At 36.6% G+C, this 19,712-nt stretch overlaps 1 protein-coding gene across 1 annotated transcript in view; it reads left to right on the top strand.

The window, feature by feature from the left end:
• The window catches only part of USH2A (usherin), a 767,091-nt gene that overhangs the window by 519,493 nt on the left and 227,886 nt on the right, over positions 1–19,712 (top strand). The window contains exons 43-44 of the mRNA XM_042976063.1: positions 10,637–10,971; positions 11,861–11,983. Of these exons, the coding sequence (XP_042831997.1) occupies positions 10,637–10,971; positions 11,861–11,983 (458 nt within the window). The remainder of the gene's footprint in view (positions 1–10,636; positions 10,972–11,860; positions 11,984–19,712) is intronic.

Below are 19,712 nucleotides of genomic sequence, written 5' to 3'. Positions count from 1 at the left end.
CCTGTATCCCCTTAATTATATTGTCGAGATGCTTCCTTTTGCCTCACACACCTGAAATACTTTGAATGCCACAATGGGATGCTTAGCTTAACCACCACGTCAGATTTAAATAGATCAGAAAATGAGAAGAGATGGGGAAATGCGGAGGAATGGATTAGCATGCTAACAAAAGTTCCAATTATCCATATTCTGATTTTTTTTTAATGATCAAAGAATCAAAATGATGGGGAAAGGAATAAAAATAGCGCATTCCTGGGCTATCTAGAAAGTGTTCAATTATTCACTTCATTCTACTGGGAATGAACTCTAGAGGACAGGATAACTACCATTGTTTTGGCTTGCATACAAACTTCATTCAAGGGAAATTAGTGTAACCAAACAGGAGGGAGTTCTGTAGCTTAGAAGCCTCTTTTGTGTAAATACACACACGCTTCCATGGATTCAGTCTTGTACCACTGCCAAAAGCATTGGTACAGTAGCTTGCTCACCAGAGCACAAAACAAAGGATATTTGCATAACAGCAAAGTTCATCTGTTGAGATTATTCCTTGGATCTATGTTGTGTGTTCTCTCTCCCCCACCAAAAGCAAACACTAGGTGTTGCTAAATAGTGTAAATTGTTGAAGAAATTTAATTTGACCTACAAACTAAAATCTATTTGGAAAAGCCTTTTTTAGTTTCAAGAAGAGGCTGGTCCAAGCAATATCACGGTCAAAGCAATATCAAATGTGTGTAGAATTCTGTTGATAATACGCTAAAAAGGAAATTAATTTGAAGCATATGATATACTATGTTTCTCATATGAATTGAGCAACCTTAAGAGTTGTTCTTCATTCAAAAGAAAAACAAGACAACAAAACAAAATCCCAAACAAACCTAGAGTTATTAATCATTCCAGAAACAACTTTTTGTTACAATCCTGAGGGAATTTTGCACGATGTCAGTAGCATTACCAATCAATATAATGCAACATAAACACTGTCCCTTCTCAAAGGCAAAGCTATGAAATGGACGTTTTTCTGGATTCTTTATAACAAAAGTTTAATAACTAGTCAGATCTTTAAAAAGAACAAATATTTACAGAAGAATAATGTCTCCATGCACAAGGCTACTTGATTCAGCGTATGTAGATAATGATCAAAGGTATCCAAAACTAATGGCCTGGCTTTTTCTTCTTCCTTTCTTTTTTATTCCAACTTTTGATTTTGTAACCTTATCCAGGAATGGAATAACGTACGTGGCTTGTCCACTTGTTAGAGTTAAATTTATTTAGCTTGGCTAGGAAGCTGAATTTCCCAGGCTCACGCTGACCAGGTCAGGAATCTAAAAGTCTCTATATAGGTACCTGAAATATATGGCCACTGCATATTAATGCTAATTTTAAAAAAAATCACACCTTTTATTAATTCTCATTTTATTTGCAACTAGAAAATCAAAAGGTAACCATGAAGAGATGCTTTAGGAATAGTCGACTAAATCTAGTATAGGATGATATGTATTTAAATATTAAAACGACATATTTGTGCTTCAGTATTATCGACTCACATTATATTCAGGAAGATCTTAAGATTGCCAAAGTACATCTTCTGGTGATGTGGCTTATCTGGTACACAAAGGCATGTGACTGCAATACAGTGATTTCTTTGTGTAAAATATATTTAAAAGTTAAAATGGCATGTACATAAAATCTTAATGAGAAGTATCGTCATTAGTACACTGGTTAAAAAATTCATTCACCATTTACCACGGAGAGTCATTCTGAGTATTAGGTGAAAGAAATTTTTGATAATACCAACAGCAACAGCACTAATAATAGCTTCAATTCTGCTAACATTTATTGAGCAATAACGCACCTGCATGAGTGCCTATTTTAGTACTGAGAATACACCAGAGACCAAAACAGAATCCCTACTATCACGGAGCTTGAATTTTAGACAGAACTACACAAATAAATATTGGCATTCCCAGAGTGACAAGGACTTAGGAGAAGGAAAAAAAAAAAAACAGATTAAGAAGAAAGAACACCAGCCTATAGGATGGGGTAGAACAGGAATGGATTGGTATTTCTCCTTAGTTCTTGCCGTGTTGTGCCACGTGTTCTGTTCACTGCTACACCGTGCTGCCAGTGAGAAGTCACGGTCTAACCAGAAAAGCAAGGGAAACTCCACCTACTTCAGCCAACTAGAAAACAAGGTAACATAGTAATAAGTGTAAAAAGGTGTGGTATGACTTGGCATAGATTCGAGCTTAGAGAAGAGAAAATTGTAGACCACACTGCATATCAAAATCATATTTTTTACGTTTATTTATGTATCTTGAGACAGCGTGTGTGCAAGTGAGGAAGGGGAGAGAGTGAGAGAGAGAGAGAGAGAGAGAGAGAGAGAGAGAGCATCCCAAGCAAGGTCCATGTTCCATTCTGAGACAGACATGGGGCTCGATCCCATGACTGTGAGATCATGACCTGAGCTGAAATCAGGAGTCGTACATTTAACTTACTGAGCCATCCAGGCACCCCCAAAATTAAATTCTTAACATTGTATTTGATTGTTTGATTATAAAGAAAAGAAATAATATATGATGTCACAGAGGTTATCTGAAAAAGTGAAAGCTGTTAGGGATGCCCGGGTGGCTCAGTTGGTTAAGCGTCAGCCTCTTTGATTTTGGCTCACGTCATGATCTCACCATTCACGAGACGGAGCCCTGAGTTGGCTACACACAGACAGGGTGGAGCCTGCTTGAGTTTCTCTCTCTCTCTGCCCTGCCCTCACTCATGCACACACACTCACTCTCTCTCTCTCTCAAAATAAATAAACATTTTTTAAAAATTATTTAAAAAATGAAAACCATGCACTTTTATTTGGTATTTAATCACTTAAGAACATTTATGGCATTTTATAAAGTTGGTAAATGCTGTACCAATACTTGAAATAGATAGTTCAGTAACCTATAGATTAATTTCATATATGAATATACGTCCAAAACTTCTCAATAAAATATTAGCAAATTGAATTAAGGAATATATTAAAAGAATGGCACGCCAGGACAAATTTGGCTTGACTCCAAAAACGTCAGAATGGTTCAAAATCAGGACATCTATCAACATACTTCTTAATCAACTAATCAAAGAAAAAAGATCATATATTTTTTATCAATAGATACAGAAAAAGGATTTGTAAAGTTCAGCAGCCATTTCTAGCAAAACTTAAATGTAAAATCAGATTATGATAAAGTTGACTTATAAGAATGCTGGTGATTAAGACACAATTCTTTTCACTTTATAAGAGCAAAAGATTTATAAGATTGCTGCACTCACTAAGTCTTGAGTATGATACAGGACTAATAAAAAAACACATAAAAATAACTAAGTTGTGGGGCACGTGGGTGGCTCAGTCATTTAAACATCCAACTCTCGATCTCAGCTTAGGTCTTGATCTCAGAGTCGTGAGTTCAAGTCCTGTGTTGGGCTCCATGCTGGGCATGAAGCCTACTCAAAATAAATAAATAAATAAAAGAATAACTAAGTTGTGTAATGATGTGATGTCATGAACAAACTTCCTTGAATGCGATGACGTGGGTGCAGCCCCACTTTCCACAGCTAAAGCAGAATAAAAGACAACAGTCCTGCAGTTCTCAGTCTTCATGTAGTAGAGTCCTTGCTGGGCTCAGACCACTGAAGGACCAGCTGTGTTGTGTGTGTCACAAGAAGCAACAGTGCCCTCCAGATTGTCTGCTCACTGTGTTACTTGGGTGTGTACTCTTAATGTTGCTCATTTACAAACAAATCTGATAAGAACCCAAAGTGAAGAGAGTTGAGTCTTCATCACCATTATCACCTAATTGTGAAGTATTCCAGTCTTTGATGTCTGCTTAAATCAAACCATAAAATGTATCTCTATATAACATCTTATGGAAGAAAACAAAATAATAATGATGATTACTATTTATTGAGTTCATATTAAGTTCCAGGAATTGCTCTCATTTAGTCCTTAACCCAACCCTCTCAGATAGACACTATTATTATCCCCATTTCACAGGAAGGAAAACTGAGAATTGAGAGATGAAGTAACCTGCTTAAGATTACATACAGAGAAGAGCCGCCTTACCCACCATGGTGGTTCCAAGAGCACATGCTGTTCTCAACTTCTCACTACAACAAATGGAGAACGTGCTGTCTTCCTAAATGGAAGGAGTTAATTCCACAACATGTCAGTCCTTCTAGGATTGACATATACACCTAATATCATTCAAAATCAGAATGCCAATAATGTTTTGTTTCAAATTGGATCAAATGATCTTTAACTATATAAAGAAGACTAAATAGTTGAAATATTCTAGAAAGTTATGGAAGAAAAGTATACCGAGGTGACATCTTCTTCAGTATTTACACTTATTATAAATCTACTAAATGACAATAGTATGGTGTTGGCATAACAATAGACAAATGATCATTGGAGCAGACTGGACTTTAGACACAGATACAAGTATACATGGGAACTTGAGTTATTGTAGAAGAAACATTTTATTTCACTGGGAAATAATGGTTTGCTTCAAAAATGATACTGGCTGACAGTCCATGTGTAAGAAAAAAAAAGATCTTTCCATTATATCGTAAGTAAATTAAAATTAAATTTAAAATTTAACATTAAAAATAGAAATCTTAAAAAATAAGAAAAATTCCATATAATTTAAAGATTAGGGGGCTCTTTCTAAAGAAAAAACAAAGAAAGAAAGAAACTCAGAAGTCTTAAAAGAAAATACAGTTATATTTAACTAGAAAATAATTTGTTTCCTACAAGCCATAAGACTCCCCCTCACCAAAAAAAAAAAAAAAAAAAAAAAAAAAGTGGGTCCCTCAGTGGCTCAGTCAGTTAAATGACCAACTCTTGATTTCAGCTCAGGTCATGACCTCACGAATTGTGAAATCAAGTCCTGCATCAGGCTCTGCACTGGCAGCACAGAACCTGCTTGAGACTCTCTTTTTCCCTCTCTCTGTCTCTGCCCCTCCTCCCCCCACCACACTCTCTCTCTCTCAAAATAAATAAACATTAAAAAAAAAAAAAAGTTAAACTCCAAGAGGTAGATTGGGAAAAATCTGTAACACACATTATAGAATAATAGATTATTTCCCCATAACATAGAAGGAACTTATTATTTATTTATTTATTTATGTATTTTTAATTTATTGTCAATTTAGCTAACATACAGTGTAGTCTTGGCTTCAGGAATAGATTCCTGTGTCATCACTTATATACAATACCCAGTGCTCATCCCAACAAGTGCCCTCCTCAATGCCCATCGCCTACCTCCCCACCCCCACAACCCCCCACCCCATCAACCCTCAGTTTGTTCTCTGTATTTAAGAGTCTCTTATGGTTTGCCTCCTTCTCTGTTCATAACTTATTTCCTTCCCTTCCCCCATGGTCTTCTGTTAAGTTTCTCAAATTCCACATATGAGTGAAAACATATGGTATCTGTCTTTCTCTGACTGACTTATTTCTCTTAGTTTAATACCCTCCATTTCCATCCATGTTGTTGCGAATGGCAAGATTTCAATCTTTTTCATTGCCGAGTAGTAGTCCATTGTGTGTGTGTGTGTGTGTGTGTGTGTGTGTGTGTGTGTGTGTGTATATATATATATACACCACATCTTCTTTATTCATTCATCAGTTGATGGACATTTAGACTCTTTCCATAATTTGACTATTGTTGCTAGCACTGCTATAAACATTGCAGTCCATGTGCCCCTATGAATCACCCTCCTGTTACATTTGGATAAATTCCAAAAGTAGTGCTATTGCTGGGTTGTAGGGTAGTTCTATTTTTAATTTTTTTGAGAAATCTCCGCCCTGTTTTACAGGTACAATTGCAGCTGCATCGGTTTGCATTCCCACCAACAGTGCAAGAGAGTTCCCCTTTTTCCACAACCTCACCAGCATATGTTGTTTCCTGAGGTGTTACTTCTAGCCATTCTGACTGGCATGAGATGGTATCTCAACATGGTTTTGATTTATATTTCCCTGATAATGAGTGATGTTGAGCCTCTTTTCATATATCCGTTTGCCATCTGGATGTCTCCTTTGGAAAAGTGTCTATTCAGGGGTGCCCGGGTAGCTCAGTCAGTTAAGCGTCTGACTTCTGCTCAGGTCATGGTCTCACGGTTCGTGGGTTCGAGCCCCGCATAGGGCTCTGTGCTGACAGCTCAGAGCCTGGAGCCTGTTTCGGATTCTGAGTCTCCTTCTTTCTCTGCCCCTCTCTTGCTCGCACTCTCTCTCTCTCTCAAAAATAAGTAAACACTAAAAAAAATTTAAAAAAAAAGGAAAAGTGTCTATTCATGTCTCATAGAAGGAACTTCTAATAATTTACTTTTCTAATAATTTATGATTAAAAGACAATTCAATAGAAAATAATGTATAAAATATGGATAATTTAAAGAGGAAGGAAGATATGTAAAGTGTCAATAATATTTGGAAATATTTATAGCTCACAAAAAAGCAAAGAGAATGCAAACTAATTGGAGAAATAATTAAGTAATAATTAATAACTAAGTAAAATAATAAGTAATACATAAGCAGAAACTAAAAAGAGTGGTAGTTTTAATAGTTTCTGAGGATACAGATCATGGACACTTTCTTTCATTTTCTGTAATAAAGTGAATTACCTCAACCTTTCAGAAAGTAATCCATCAATAATCATTAAACTTAAACATAATGCACCTTTGGCATAGCAATTCTTGCTAACCTATCCAATAAAAATAAATACAATGATATGTATATATACATTTTAAAGTATTGTTTTTAGCAGTAGGGAAATGTCAATAGGATAAAAAGTGAATAATTTGTTTTCAATCATGAAAGGAGTATTATGTAATAGCAAAAAACAAAAAACAAAAATGAATATGCCTGTAGTCTATTGTTAAGTGTAAAAATTAAGTTACAGGTTAGTAGGAATAGAATAAACATTTTTTTGGTAAAAAAAAATTAAAGAGAGACAGCTTACATATATGTGGGTATATTTGCTTTGTTTATCTGAGCATACCAGAAAGTATGGAACACTATATCCCAAGATAGTACCTGTTCAATTTAGGAGGGTAGCCTGCCGTGGAGAGGTCATGGGACGAGGCAGAGGTAAAGGGCCACACCCCACTTTTCATTTGTACATTAACAGTCGGTTTTCATTTAAGATATTAGATTTGTATCTTGCCATGAGAGAAAGTGTACAAATTTATGTAAGTTTAAAAGAAAGGGATGATATTCTGAAAGAGAAATTTAAGTTTATTTCAACAAATACTTATTATACACCTTGTTCTGTAAGAGAAGCTTTGCCGGGGAGTCTGTTGTCAAGAGGAATTGCTATATGGAGTCAAATGGTCCACACCCTTGGTCCTTGTATACTCACACCTTGTATGAACTAGTGCTAGAATTATGCAACCGTATATAGACATGAAGGCAAAGATGGTCTCTTCACAGTAGACGTGAAGGAAACTGAGGCTCAGATATGTTAAGTATTTTGCTCAAAGTCTCACAGCTTCAGTTGAATAGTCTGGGTCACCAATCAGGGACATTGATTCTGAACCCATTCTCAACCCATTATGTCAATCTTCATAAATCTTCATAAAGTTCTTAAATATAGTTTGATGGAGTTAAAAAAGGAAGAAAGTTACAATATTCATTTGTGTTACTTTTTCAGGCCAGAGGCCAATCAACTGACCTGCATTCATAAATTTTTGCTTACAGTAGGGATCTTTGGAGGTGCCTTAATTATTTTTTTTTAATTTTAATTTTAATCTTTTTATTTTATTTTATTTTAGAGAGAGAGCAGGGGAGAGGGGCAGAGGGAGAGAGAGAGAATCTCAAGCAGGCTCCACACTGAGGCTCCAATGCAGGGCTCGATCCCACAACCATGAGATCGTGACCTGAGCCAAGATCAAGAGTCAGATGCTCAACCACCTGAACCACCCGGGCACCCTGCAGATGCCTTGATTCTTTAAGGGAAGCTACTCTTCAGGGATCTGAAAGAGTTGGTTCAAGTCAGTTGCTCCTTAAACACTTAACCAGCTACCCACCTGTTCTTTTTTTCTGAAAAATAATAACTAAACAGAAAAATGGAAATCTCAACAATTATGTACCACTCAACTAAAATAAATAATTATGGTAGTCAGGGCATCTCTGAAATAAACATTATATTTCTAGTAAGAGACTATAATTCTATGTAAAAGATTTCAGTGTAAAATTCTTGTTTTAGAGAGTGCATCTCTTGTTTATTCAGGCCAGGAACATGCTCTTTCTAGGTTTTCTGAGATGCAACAATATTTCATAATCCTTCCTGTAGACAATGTATACATAAAAAAAAAAAAACATGGGAAATTAAGCAGACTGAAAATTTCAGTCTCATACATTTTTGCCTGCACTGGAGTAAATGTGATCTTGAGCATAGGAAAGAATAGAATAGAATATTTAGGTAGCTGGCTACTTAAAAATCTTGAATGCATTTATTTTTAATAATGGTTCTGGGATATTTTCAGGAAGGTAACCAAGTTAGAAACCATTTCTGTTAGCTTACCAACTATGAGAACAATGGTCTTCTTCACATAAAAGTCCTTCTAAAAATTTCTGTAGAAGTGGATTCATGTCTTCCAACTCACTACTGTCAAAAAGAGGTTTTTTTTTTTTCCTAACTCTGTAGTTTTTAAATGAGAAAAATAGGTAATTTTCAGATGTAAACATTTATAGTATATAAAATAGGGATTTTTTCCCCAAAGATCTTCAAATGACTGTCTTCAGAATCATTACATCAAATCTTTTAATCTCTTCTGGATATCTTATTCAAGTTTTATCTTATGAGTGCTTCTTCTCAGTCTGAATACCAACTTCCAAATCAATTCACTGTTAGCTCAATTGCACAGACGATCTCCTAAGTTTTAATTCTTTCAAGTGCTGCCAAACCTTGACCTGAACTCAGAATGTTCTGGCTCGAGAGGCAAAAAAAAAAGTGGTATTCCATGTATCAGTCAGGTTGAATTTAGCTGTCATAACCCTTCCATTTTTCATTTACGTTACAAGCATCAAGAAGTCCCCTGAGTTTGACCTTGACTCATTTTTTGAATCCACAGAGCACTGCACCTACAAAACAAATAGAATCCTATGTCTCTTCTACAACCTTTGCTCTTTAGGTTTCTTTGATGTTCTCTACATCCAGACAAATCTGCTATGCTCATAAGGTACACATTTAAAACTTCTTTCCACCCGAAAACAGTGTGGGCCACTCCAAGAAGAAGTTTTTCAAATTAGCAATGATTTCAAACCATGTAGTAAAATCTGAGTAGGTATTGGGCCATTGTTAATTCTAAATGAGGACAGCAATGAGCAAGCAACTAGCCCACTGACATGTGGCGGGAGCCCACTTTGCTGCCACTTACCAGTAAGAATGCCCTCTGGAAATCTCAGGTGATATTCCTTCTGGAGGAAATTGTTTTCTCTTTGATTTAAGATAGAAAATGTTGGTCAATTCTTCTGTATTCTAATTTTTCTATTACTTCTTTCTGACTTTGATTTTGTATAGAGTTACAAATGTGAATATCATTACATATTACTCTGTGGAAATCTGTCTTTTAAATTTTCAAAATAACTGTATGCTAAGGAAAAGAATATAATACTCCATCTCTGCGTGCATGACATTAAATGGGTATACAATTTAGGCCCTGCCATCCAGAAGCATACAGTCTATTTAAGAGATGAAATACATACTCTAAACTTTAAGGAACATTGCAAGGCAATGATGAGAGAAGAACCAGAATAGTAGGTAAAAAAGTGATTTTTTTAATGGCCTATGTACATTTTATTAGGGCTCTTTTACCTTCAAAGCATGAGTGTGTTACCACTACAGCCTTACAAAATTTAGCCAAAAAAAAAAAAAAGGAAAAGGAATATTCAACAATGTAGTATCCCATCACAAAATGTTTCTTTCTTTCTCATGCTGAGGTCCATGTGTTAGTTAAATAGGATCATCCTTTGCTTGCCATTTTAAAAGCTTATCTCTTGTCTTTGACAATCGAAGTTGCTGTTGCTTTACTTTTTGCATTATGCACACTTGAGATTCAGGAACTCAACTGTGCATCCTCAGAAAATGCAAAGAATGGTCCTCCACCCCCACAGTCCAAAAAGGGAAAAAAAGAAAGAAAGAAAAAGAGGGTAGTTACATATTTAGAGTACACACTAACAATGCAAAGCAGGGAGTTCTGATATTTCATTTAATTGAGCTGTAAACAAGAAAACTGTCAAATCCTGCCACTGCCCCATTGATGCATGTGGATGTGTGAATTTTCTCCATGTGTGTGCTCTGTGTCCTTTAGAACACCCACAGTGGAGATGAATCGCCAAGGTGTGTATTAGTCTGACAGTCCTAGAAAGTATCACGACTAAAAGCTAAACCCAGGAAACAGCATTTCATTTGGTTCCTGGTGTACTGCTAATTGATCCCAAACCCTTCATTACTGTCTAGTGCAAAAGGCTAAGTCGAAAGGAGGCATTTAGAAAGTGACTTAAGTGAAAACAAGACAGAGCAAAATTCTAGGCCTTGTGAAGTTCACTTGCTCTGTTCCTGTGTTGTCACACTGATTCTAAATTTATCTTTTCTTTCAGGTCACTTGGAAACCCCCACTCATCCAAAATGGAGACATGCTTAGCTATGAGATCCGCATGCCCGACCCTCACATCACAATAACCAATGTTACTTCCTCAGTGTTAAGTCAAGTAATTACTCATCTGATTCCCTTCACTAATTATTCTGTCACCATTGTGGCTTGTTCAGGAGGTAACGGGTACCTAGGAGGGTGCACAGAGAGTTTACCTACCCATGTTACCACCCACCCCACCCTACCTCAGGGCATTAACCCGTTGTTGGCGATTCCACTAAGTGAATCATATGTTGCGATTTCATGGCAGCCACCATCCAGACCAAACGGACCCGATTTGAGGTAAGAGAAAGTGACTGTGCTTTTGGATCCTATTACGGTCTTGTCTCAAGGAGGGAAGGAAAGAGACTTTTACTCATGTACGAATGCAGAACTAGTTCCTGATTGGATGTCCCCACTCATAACTTGAATACAATTTCATATTGCATATCTTGACTTATATAGAGCCATAGAAGTTCATCAAAATCAAAATATAGTTTTGTGAAGCTCTAAAACCCCTTGAAACGACCATCACTGTTGTCTAACGATCTTTGATGTGATCCTTCTCTTGATTTTCAGAATAGATTTTAATTATATGTTAGGCAAATTTGATGCATGTTCTAAATAATACATTTACACAAATACGCCTCAAAATTCCAAAGCTAGCACAGTAGTTCCTTGGCATGGTGTTATTATCTGGAAACTTGTAAAGAATGTGGTCAGGGACACAGATAAGATGAAAGGGAAGTGTGTGATTCTGAAATAGCTTTTTAACAGTCTACACTTGACACTTAGCCAAGAGCAGCAAGTTGATAATATTATCATTATTTATAAAGCCCTGATGGGTTGAAGTCTTAGGAAATCATTACCTTTACAAGCATTTTGTATTTCTACTTTGTGTGAAACTGGCGATAAAGTTTTGGCAAATCTGAAATAGAAGAAATCTAAAATGTTATCATTCTTACTGATAATAGTAAAATGTGAATGTAGCTGATTGTTTCAAAATAATTGAATATGTGAATCTTGAGCTAGAAGGCAATGACTATCTGGAAAAAACTTGGTGATTGTAAATTAAGATGTTTTCTTTGCGTTTACATGCACACCCCAGACACTCATACCATGAAACAACCTGAATTTTGGTAATAACATTAGTTGAGATAATCCTGATGTTTCTGCTTGTCTTTTGCTTTAGATATGAGCTTCTCAGACGTAAAATCCAGCAACCACTTGCATCAAATCCCCCAGAAGATTTAAATCTGTGGCACAATATTTATTCAGGAACTCAGTGGTTTTATGAAGATAAGGGTCTTAGCAGGTGAGATTACAAAAACTATAAAAACAAATGCTGGCATTTAGTCTTGGGCACGTTGAATAGTTCAAAGTATCTTAGTGTCTTCATTGTGTGAGCATGTTATCAGTTGTGCAATAAAACATGTTCGGTTATTATCTGTGGCATTAATCATCGAACTGCAACGGTCAGCATGTTTAATGTTTGCCATCTTAACTGTATGCTTAAAATAAGCCTTTTGAAGTCGAACTTGTACATGTTGGAGCCTTAACCTATTGCCTTTATCACAGCTCCAGCAAGACATGAAAACTTAATTGAAGAGTTTGGAAATAGCAAGCATATTCGAAACGGGGGGAATGACTGGGCACTGACAACATGTTTACTATAACTTCTGGAAAATAATTGTTATAATCGATTCAGTCCACACAAAAATTATTTACTTAGCACACCTGGGACTCAGAAGAATTCAACCGAGGGTTCAAAGGAACCAGGAAACAGGCAAATAGGCAATGTCAGCAGAGAGCAGTGCGTGGGAGGAACCGCAGATCTGGGTCTGTGTCACCCTGAGCTGGAGAGCCAGGTTTGTGACCTTATGCAAGTCACCTACTTTCTCTGGGCTCAACTTTTGTTGTCTATAAAATGAGGAGATTGGATGGGATTAAATGACTTCTCAGCTTTGCTGAGTCCAAGCAATGCAATCAGATTGCAAAAGAAAAACAAAAGCAAAACAACAACAAAAAACCCCGTAAATATTATTTTATGAACACTTTTCAGACACGTTTTTTTTTAATAACTTTTCTATCAGCTTAATCATTTTCCTGGATGCCCCACTGACTAGCTCTACCCTGAACTCTGTTTACAGCTCTGGCCTTGCCTCCCCCGCCCCCCTTCCCCACCTGGGCTCCCTTCCAGCCTCATGAACATCACTTCCAGTGCCTCTGACATGGACCACTTGCTAACTCACCTTCCCCCCCATTGCCGTCCTCTCCCTTTTGTCTGACTAGATCACCCTTTACATCTTGGTCTGAAAGTGGGCTTCCCTGCCCACTTTTGCTGGTCTGACTCAGCTGCCCCTTTCAGGTATCCTTCAAACGCCCTCATATATCACTATTGTCACTGTAATGTACTGGCCTGGCTGCTTGGCTGGACACCCCACTGTATCGTCAGATCCACCGTGAGGCAGGGTTTTCTCTTGGTGACCCCCGTACCCTCAGTCCCTAGCATCCTGCCCAGCACGTGGTGGGCCCTCAGATGGTTATTAAATGAAAGAAGACAGTAACTCAGTAAACAGTGAGTTATTTCATTTCTCTGTGCCTTAGGAATATTAATTGTAGTGTTATTATCTTTGGGGAATGGATAAAACCAAGGAAAATCCCTTGCCCATCTTAAAGGATTGTGGTGGGGAAAACCTTACAGATATTCTAAGGTTCTTGGGGGGAAGCAATATGTAAATCTGATGAAGCAATAGAGTGAACCCCAGGAAATTGCCATTTTTGTAAGTCCACCTCAATCATCATGGTCACTAGACTATTCTCCACTATTTTGGGTTCATTATTCACTTAACCCAACATCGTTCTGTAATTATTTCTTCTTGCTTACTATATGCTGAAAGGCACGGGGATGAGAAACAAAAGTGAATTCAGCATAACTCTTGCCCTCAAAGACCTCACACTCTAGTGGAGGAAAACACATCACAGACATGGCTGTACACGTATTAATTGCTTTCATCTCAGTTAACTGCATAGTCACCAACACTACCTAGGGAAATCATATAGAAAAGTAGCTTTCTATGACCTGTGAACTCTAAATGCCTTAAATATAGCATTTTCCAATATAAATAGGACTTGACTATTTAACATTATAGTCAGATGTTTAGCCATGAGATGTTCATCTGAAAAAGAGAATAAATCTCAGAAAGTTAATGTTTCTTTATAGAAGAAATGAAAACTTATTAAAGAATTGGACCAAAGTCAAACATTTATTATTGAATTTTAGTGATGCCTTTAAGAATTTTTAATGAGAGGTCCAAATCTAAGATTTAAGAAAAGAAATATAGTTAAATCTCCACAAATTAAAGTGAAACATAAGGTGACATAACCACTTTGTTGACAGCTGCTTCTAGAAGGGAAGTATACATCTAACCAATGTGCTGAGGAGGTATTTTGACTAGCCTCATAATGCTAAATGTCAAGGGTTTTTTGTTCTGTGTTTTGTTTTGTTTTGTTTTGTTTTGTTTTCTGCTAGGACTAGCAAAAAAAAAAATTCTTTTTTATTCAAATAATTGATATGACCCATGTAAGCAGCTTGTGATAAGAAACAATATGCATTTCTTTTTAATATTAAAAATAAATGGTGTGTGTCTTCACATTATGAGAAATTTTTTTTTTTAGCCTTATATCCTTTATAAGTCCAAACAAAGCTAGAGGCCCCTTTAGCCCATGGAGGGTTCTCTCAAAACTCTGAGAGAAAACTGGAAATTAGTCCACTGGTGGGCACTATGGGCTGTGACTGTTTTGCTGTTAAGAAGTGATCTTTTTTGGTAGATGTCGCCATTACCCACCTTGACCGCTGGCAGTCAGGGTTCATCACCCCTGCTGGTAAACTAGCAGCCTCTCAGATCGCAGAGGGGAAGACCTGAGCCCTCAGCTCACTTTGTTACACACCTGTCTAGCAGCTCTTCAATGACCCTACCCTTTGGCTTTGATTTGTCTTGCTGACTTGTTTGGCTGGCTGTTGTTAGGGTGGGGGACGTAATTGAATTCTAATGCCTTTATGAAGAATATGAAATTTCCTATTCACCTCAGACTCCACCATTCCTTATTTCCTTCTTACCTTACATATACATAAATAAGTGGAACATTGAAGTGTTTCTTCCCAACTTGACCTGATATCACCATAGCTACATCTAGAATCAGCTTTAAAAATGGACCTTCTCTTGATATAAAAAGTAAAATTAACTTGAGGTTCACTGGGCATCCCTTTATGGATGTATCTGTGAGTGTAAATATAAATTAAGGTCAATTCCCTTGGTCAGTGGTATATTCTGGTTAGCTACGTGTGTGTGATCTATAGAAAGCATAGCAATTATCTAAATTGTTATTATATTCTGAAATTCAAATCATTCTGGTAGGTTTTTTTTTTTCCTTTATATCTCCATGTACCAAATGGAATATTTGGAGCTAACTACCTAGATAATTTAGTTGAAACAAAAATTCTTTTGTTCTTATGTTCATCTTGGGTAAGGGGTGATTTTGTCTGACTTACACATCCAAGTTGCCTCATTATTGAATTTTGCTCTGTGTAGACAGACTCAAGTAACTCTAGGCTTATATGACATGTCAGTTTCTAACTTTCCTTCCTTAATAGTGCAAAACAGCCAAGTTATGGTTGTTGGGGGAACCATAACTTCGGATTCCCTGACATTTTCATCACTTGGAAAGCCTGGTAAACATGCTGTTATCATCTGATGCTGCTGAGGTGAGCCCGACAGGGTTTAAAGGGGGCAGCTACCTCCTTCACTGTTAGCATCAACCCACGCTCATGATTTGCAGTGCCTTGTTTTCTGAGTGATCAAACAAAACTACCAAGAACACAGTGATGGCATGCCCTCCTTTTTTGTTTTGGATTTGATGTAGGAAGAACAAGTTATAAGAAATAACAGATTATGACTTGTAGATTATAATAACTTAGCTGTGATTAAGTTTATAAAGGGTGGTATGTTCTAACTCCTGTTCCTTTATGTTATTTATAAATGTCTGTTTTCTTTCACAATGACAGTCGGAAAAGAGGCCTCCGTGTGACTCCTCAAGGATCCACTAACTGACTTATCTTTAAATGAAAGTATTCAAAATTAAATATTCATCTTATTTTCAAAGAACGGTTGGACTCGAGTGTTTTAAAATTAAATTCTTTGGCTAAATATACCACAAAATCTAAGTTTCTATTTTACTGACGTAGTTTCTAATTTTTTGAAACCTTCCAAAATGAAATGTTTCAAGCCCTAAAAGAGGGTGTAGGTTCTAGGGGATAATATTCTAAAGAATGTACTTTTCATTCCCCTCCTTCACAATAAGATCAAGTGTACATAGCTGACAGGTCCTGCTTTGCTAATATGGAAAGATTGGGCCGGTTCCATGGCACCTGTTTCTGTAGTGTAAGTGTATGTTTAAGCTGTAGCTGTTAAGTAAAAATTAACTTTGTACACACAGAGGGTGAGAGGAAGAAGACTCTTCTCCCATGCATACTAACATGAGGTAGAGCCTATTATTTTCTTTGTTAATATCAAAATGTGAGTCCATGTTGACTCTCAGAATGAAAGTCGACTTCTGAGTATTGGTGTGCAATCTCATAGCAAGGTACCTGACTCAAAATGAGCAACTATGTGTCTCTTTCACATTGACATTACAGTACTAGACTCACGGTGCATTTCTCATTGAGATTTTTTTTTCATTGTTCTAAATTTACCTCAAGCTATCTTTTTCCAAGTGCCATCATATGAAACCTTTCCTCATGAAAAATGAGCCTCCAAATGTGGAAGAATGCATTTCGTCCTAGGAATTTTTTCCCCTAATATTTTATTCAAAAACAAACAAAAAAATTCTGGTTTCTTTGCATTTCCTTCTAACATGATGGCATAGTACAACAAAGCCAGAAATTACAGTATAATTATTTTAGGTGTGGCATTCTGTAGCATAAATATAGATGGGCTCTTGAGATGAGAGCTGCAACTTGCCTTCACAACCTAGAAAGTACCATATTATGAAAACTTCCAAGGGTGATAAGCATTACTCTTCAATATCAAAAGAACAAATCTTCAGTAGCATTTTTAGAAACAGCACACAAGTGGTATAAAGAAAAGGTAGATACCATCATTGAGATACTCAAATAACTGCAGATTTCAGCAGTAGAAACGGTGTCGCGTTTTCATTGGTTTACTTGTTCATCCCCACAAAGGATTTGGGGATGTAAGGAACAGCCGGCTGGCTTCTATAATCCCCCCACGTGTGATGCCGCACTGGAGCATCCGTTGGCTTGTGGCAGATATGAAGAGAGTTAGTGGGAGAAGCGGCTGAATAGCTTGCATTTTCAGAAGCATGATTTATACTGGTGACAATATTGACACATGAATTCTGTTAGGACATCAATAATGTTGACACATTTTTAATTCTGATGAAAACGACCTGAGGCATTCTGTGGCTGCACTGAAGAATTTTATTGGTTACAAAAACACATCAGACCCTTTCAAGATACAAGCCTCCACACGTTTTGCCATGGAATAATTCTTCCCACTAGACACATGTCTCCACTGGACAGTATGGTGCTTGTCATCAACACCTAACCCAAATGTTACCTCCTCTATGAAGACGTCCTGACTGGATAAGGTTAGATTAGATGTTCTCTCTGACACACGTTTGAAGAGAAAGGAATCAATGAACATATTTTTAGGGGTTTCATTTAAAAATATATTTCTGTAAAGCATACGTACTCCAGGAGAACAGATATGACATTTGTTATGATGGTTAGCACCTAGGATGTTGTGAGTGTTCAACAGATACTCCTGAATGAATGAACAAATGAATGAATAAACGAAATGATGTACCAAACAAGAGAGACCAGTATAATGTGTAAAAGAAACATCTTGCCAAAGTTTCTGTAGGGCTTATTTCTCTATTGGACAGATAGGTTTTTGTGACACTAATCTACCAAATTATATATGACCTGAAAGTTATGAGACCGAATGCCTTAGTAACTATGAAATATCCATTCGTTCACTTATGCAATTTTCTACTCTGTAAATAAACAGATTCCTGGGGTCATAAAAGCTTCAGCATTTGAACAGAACCTAACCTTCTAATTCACTTGAGTAATAACAACTGAACCTTGAAATGAGTACTGTTCCATAAATAAGTTTTTAATATAAATTATCTTTTACAAGGAAAAATACCATAGTCATTTGTACAACACAACAAGGTTTTCTATTTTCTGTTTTCTTTGGTGAAGGGAGGGGCTTGAGGATGGTCTCAAACAAATTAGTGATTTACAGAATAACTATTGGGTTTTTTTTTAATTTTTTCGATGTTCATTTATTTTTTGAGAGAGACAAGAGCATGAGTGGTGGAGGGGCAGAGAGAGAAGGAGACACAGAATCTGAAGCGGGCTCTAAGCTGTCAGCACAGAGCCAGACCCAGGGCTCGAACCCACAAACGATGAGATCTTGACCTGAGCTGAAGTTGGGCACTTAACCGACTGAGACATCCAGGCGCCCCTAGAGAATAACCATTGTAATAGCCCAGTCATCCTAAGTTGACCCCAAACAGTTGGTTTTACTGGCTACAGATAGACTCTAAGTGTTCATTCACTTTGCAGATGTCAAAAGCTGTTTGCTACAGGGTTTCAAATGGTACATTTTTCAAGACATACCTAGAGAACACGATTAGTATTTGGAGAAGAAATTGGTTGATATGCATATGTTTTGCATGAGTATATGATGTCAATCCATCTAACATTTTTTCTTTTATAAGTATTCTCTTATTATTAACGAAATGGCATATCGCATGTGATGTTAATAATCAACACGTAGGTCCATCTAAAAAATAACACACCTTGAGTAGATGAAAAAATACCACTTTAAGCACACTAATATATACATTCTTTTTTGACACGAAGAGATAAAATATAAACTGACCCACGTAGTCGTATCTATATTAACTAACATAAAGATTAGGTTTGGGATGCCAATGGAAACAGTGTATTTTAGTATTCCATGTAAGAGAATCCAAGATCTTATATCCTGAAAATTTTAACTTAACCGTGAAAGTTAAAGAAAATGCAAAAGACAAATGCATGAACTTCAAGTCAAATGCCTATTGATTTCTCAATTAAATAAAATAATAAATAGTGGAAAGAATTTAATATTAGAAATTGAGGAGAGTACAGCTTTCTCAGTCATCTTAACTATTGGTATAACCTCAGGCAAAGCCACTTAACTTCTCAGAGTCTTAGTTTTCTTACCTCAAAGATGGAGCAGGTTTTTTATTATTTGAGTTAGAGTCAGGTCTCACTCAAAAATTCTAAATACTGCTTTGCAAACAGGACTTTTCAGTTACATATATCTATATGGCCTCAATTTCTGCTGTGTAGATATAAAGCATGTATTTTACCACACCTGAATTATAATGAAATAGCTTAAATTGTCACATGACAAACTGAGGCCCTACAGAATTTTTTACAATTTATCACTTATTCACCTGATGATATTAATTCCACTTGCAGAAAAGAATCACACAAATGGTATCCATTTAAAGCCATAAAGATTACTAAATGAATAATAGCACAGACATGTGGAAGAAAAATTCAAATATTGTAGGAGGGAAGATTAGGCATCCAGCCTCTAGCTAAATTTGTTTTAAGCCATTTTATGAAGTAAAACACAATTAAAAGTATTTCACTCAGGGAGAGAGCTAATGAAGCCAAGGTCGCTGGTTCAATTCCCATGTGAGCCATTAGCTTTTGTTTCATTCTTTTGTCACAGACTTGCTACCCTCTTAACCCCAACTCACCATCCTTCAAATTCATACTGGTGGTTACAGAGGAAATTTGGTGAGACTGTTTGGATACCTAAGCAAAAATCTATCCCCACTGCCAGAAAAATAACTCAAAGGTCAAGCCCCAGTCATATGACATCATCCAAGTATTGACAGATCAGATTATCCTTAAGATTATTATTGCTATTATTATCACCATCATTATTATGTTG

This window comes from Panthera tigris, chromosome F3 (assembly GCF_018350195.1).
Source record: "Panthera tigris isolate Pti1 chromosome F3, P.tigris_Pti1_mat1.1, whole genome shotgun sequence".
NCBI classification, from domain to species: Eukaryota; Metazoa; Chordata; class Mammalia; order Carnivora; family Felidae; genus Panthera; species Panthera tigris.
This window is presented reverse-complemented; position numbering and strand designations above follow the sequence as displayed.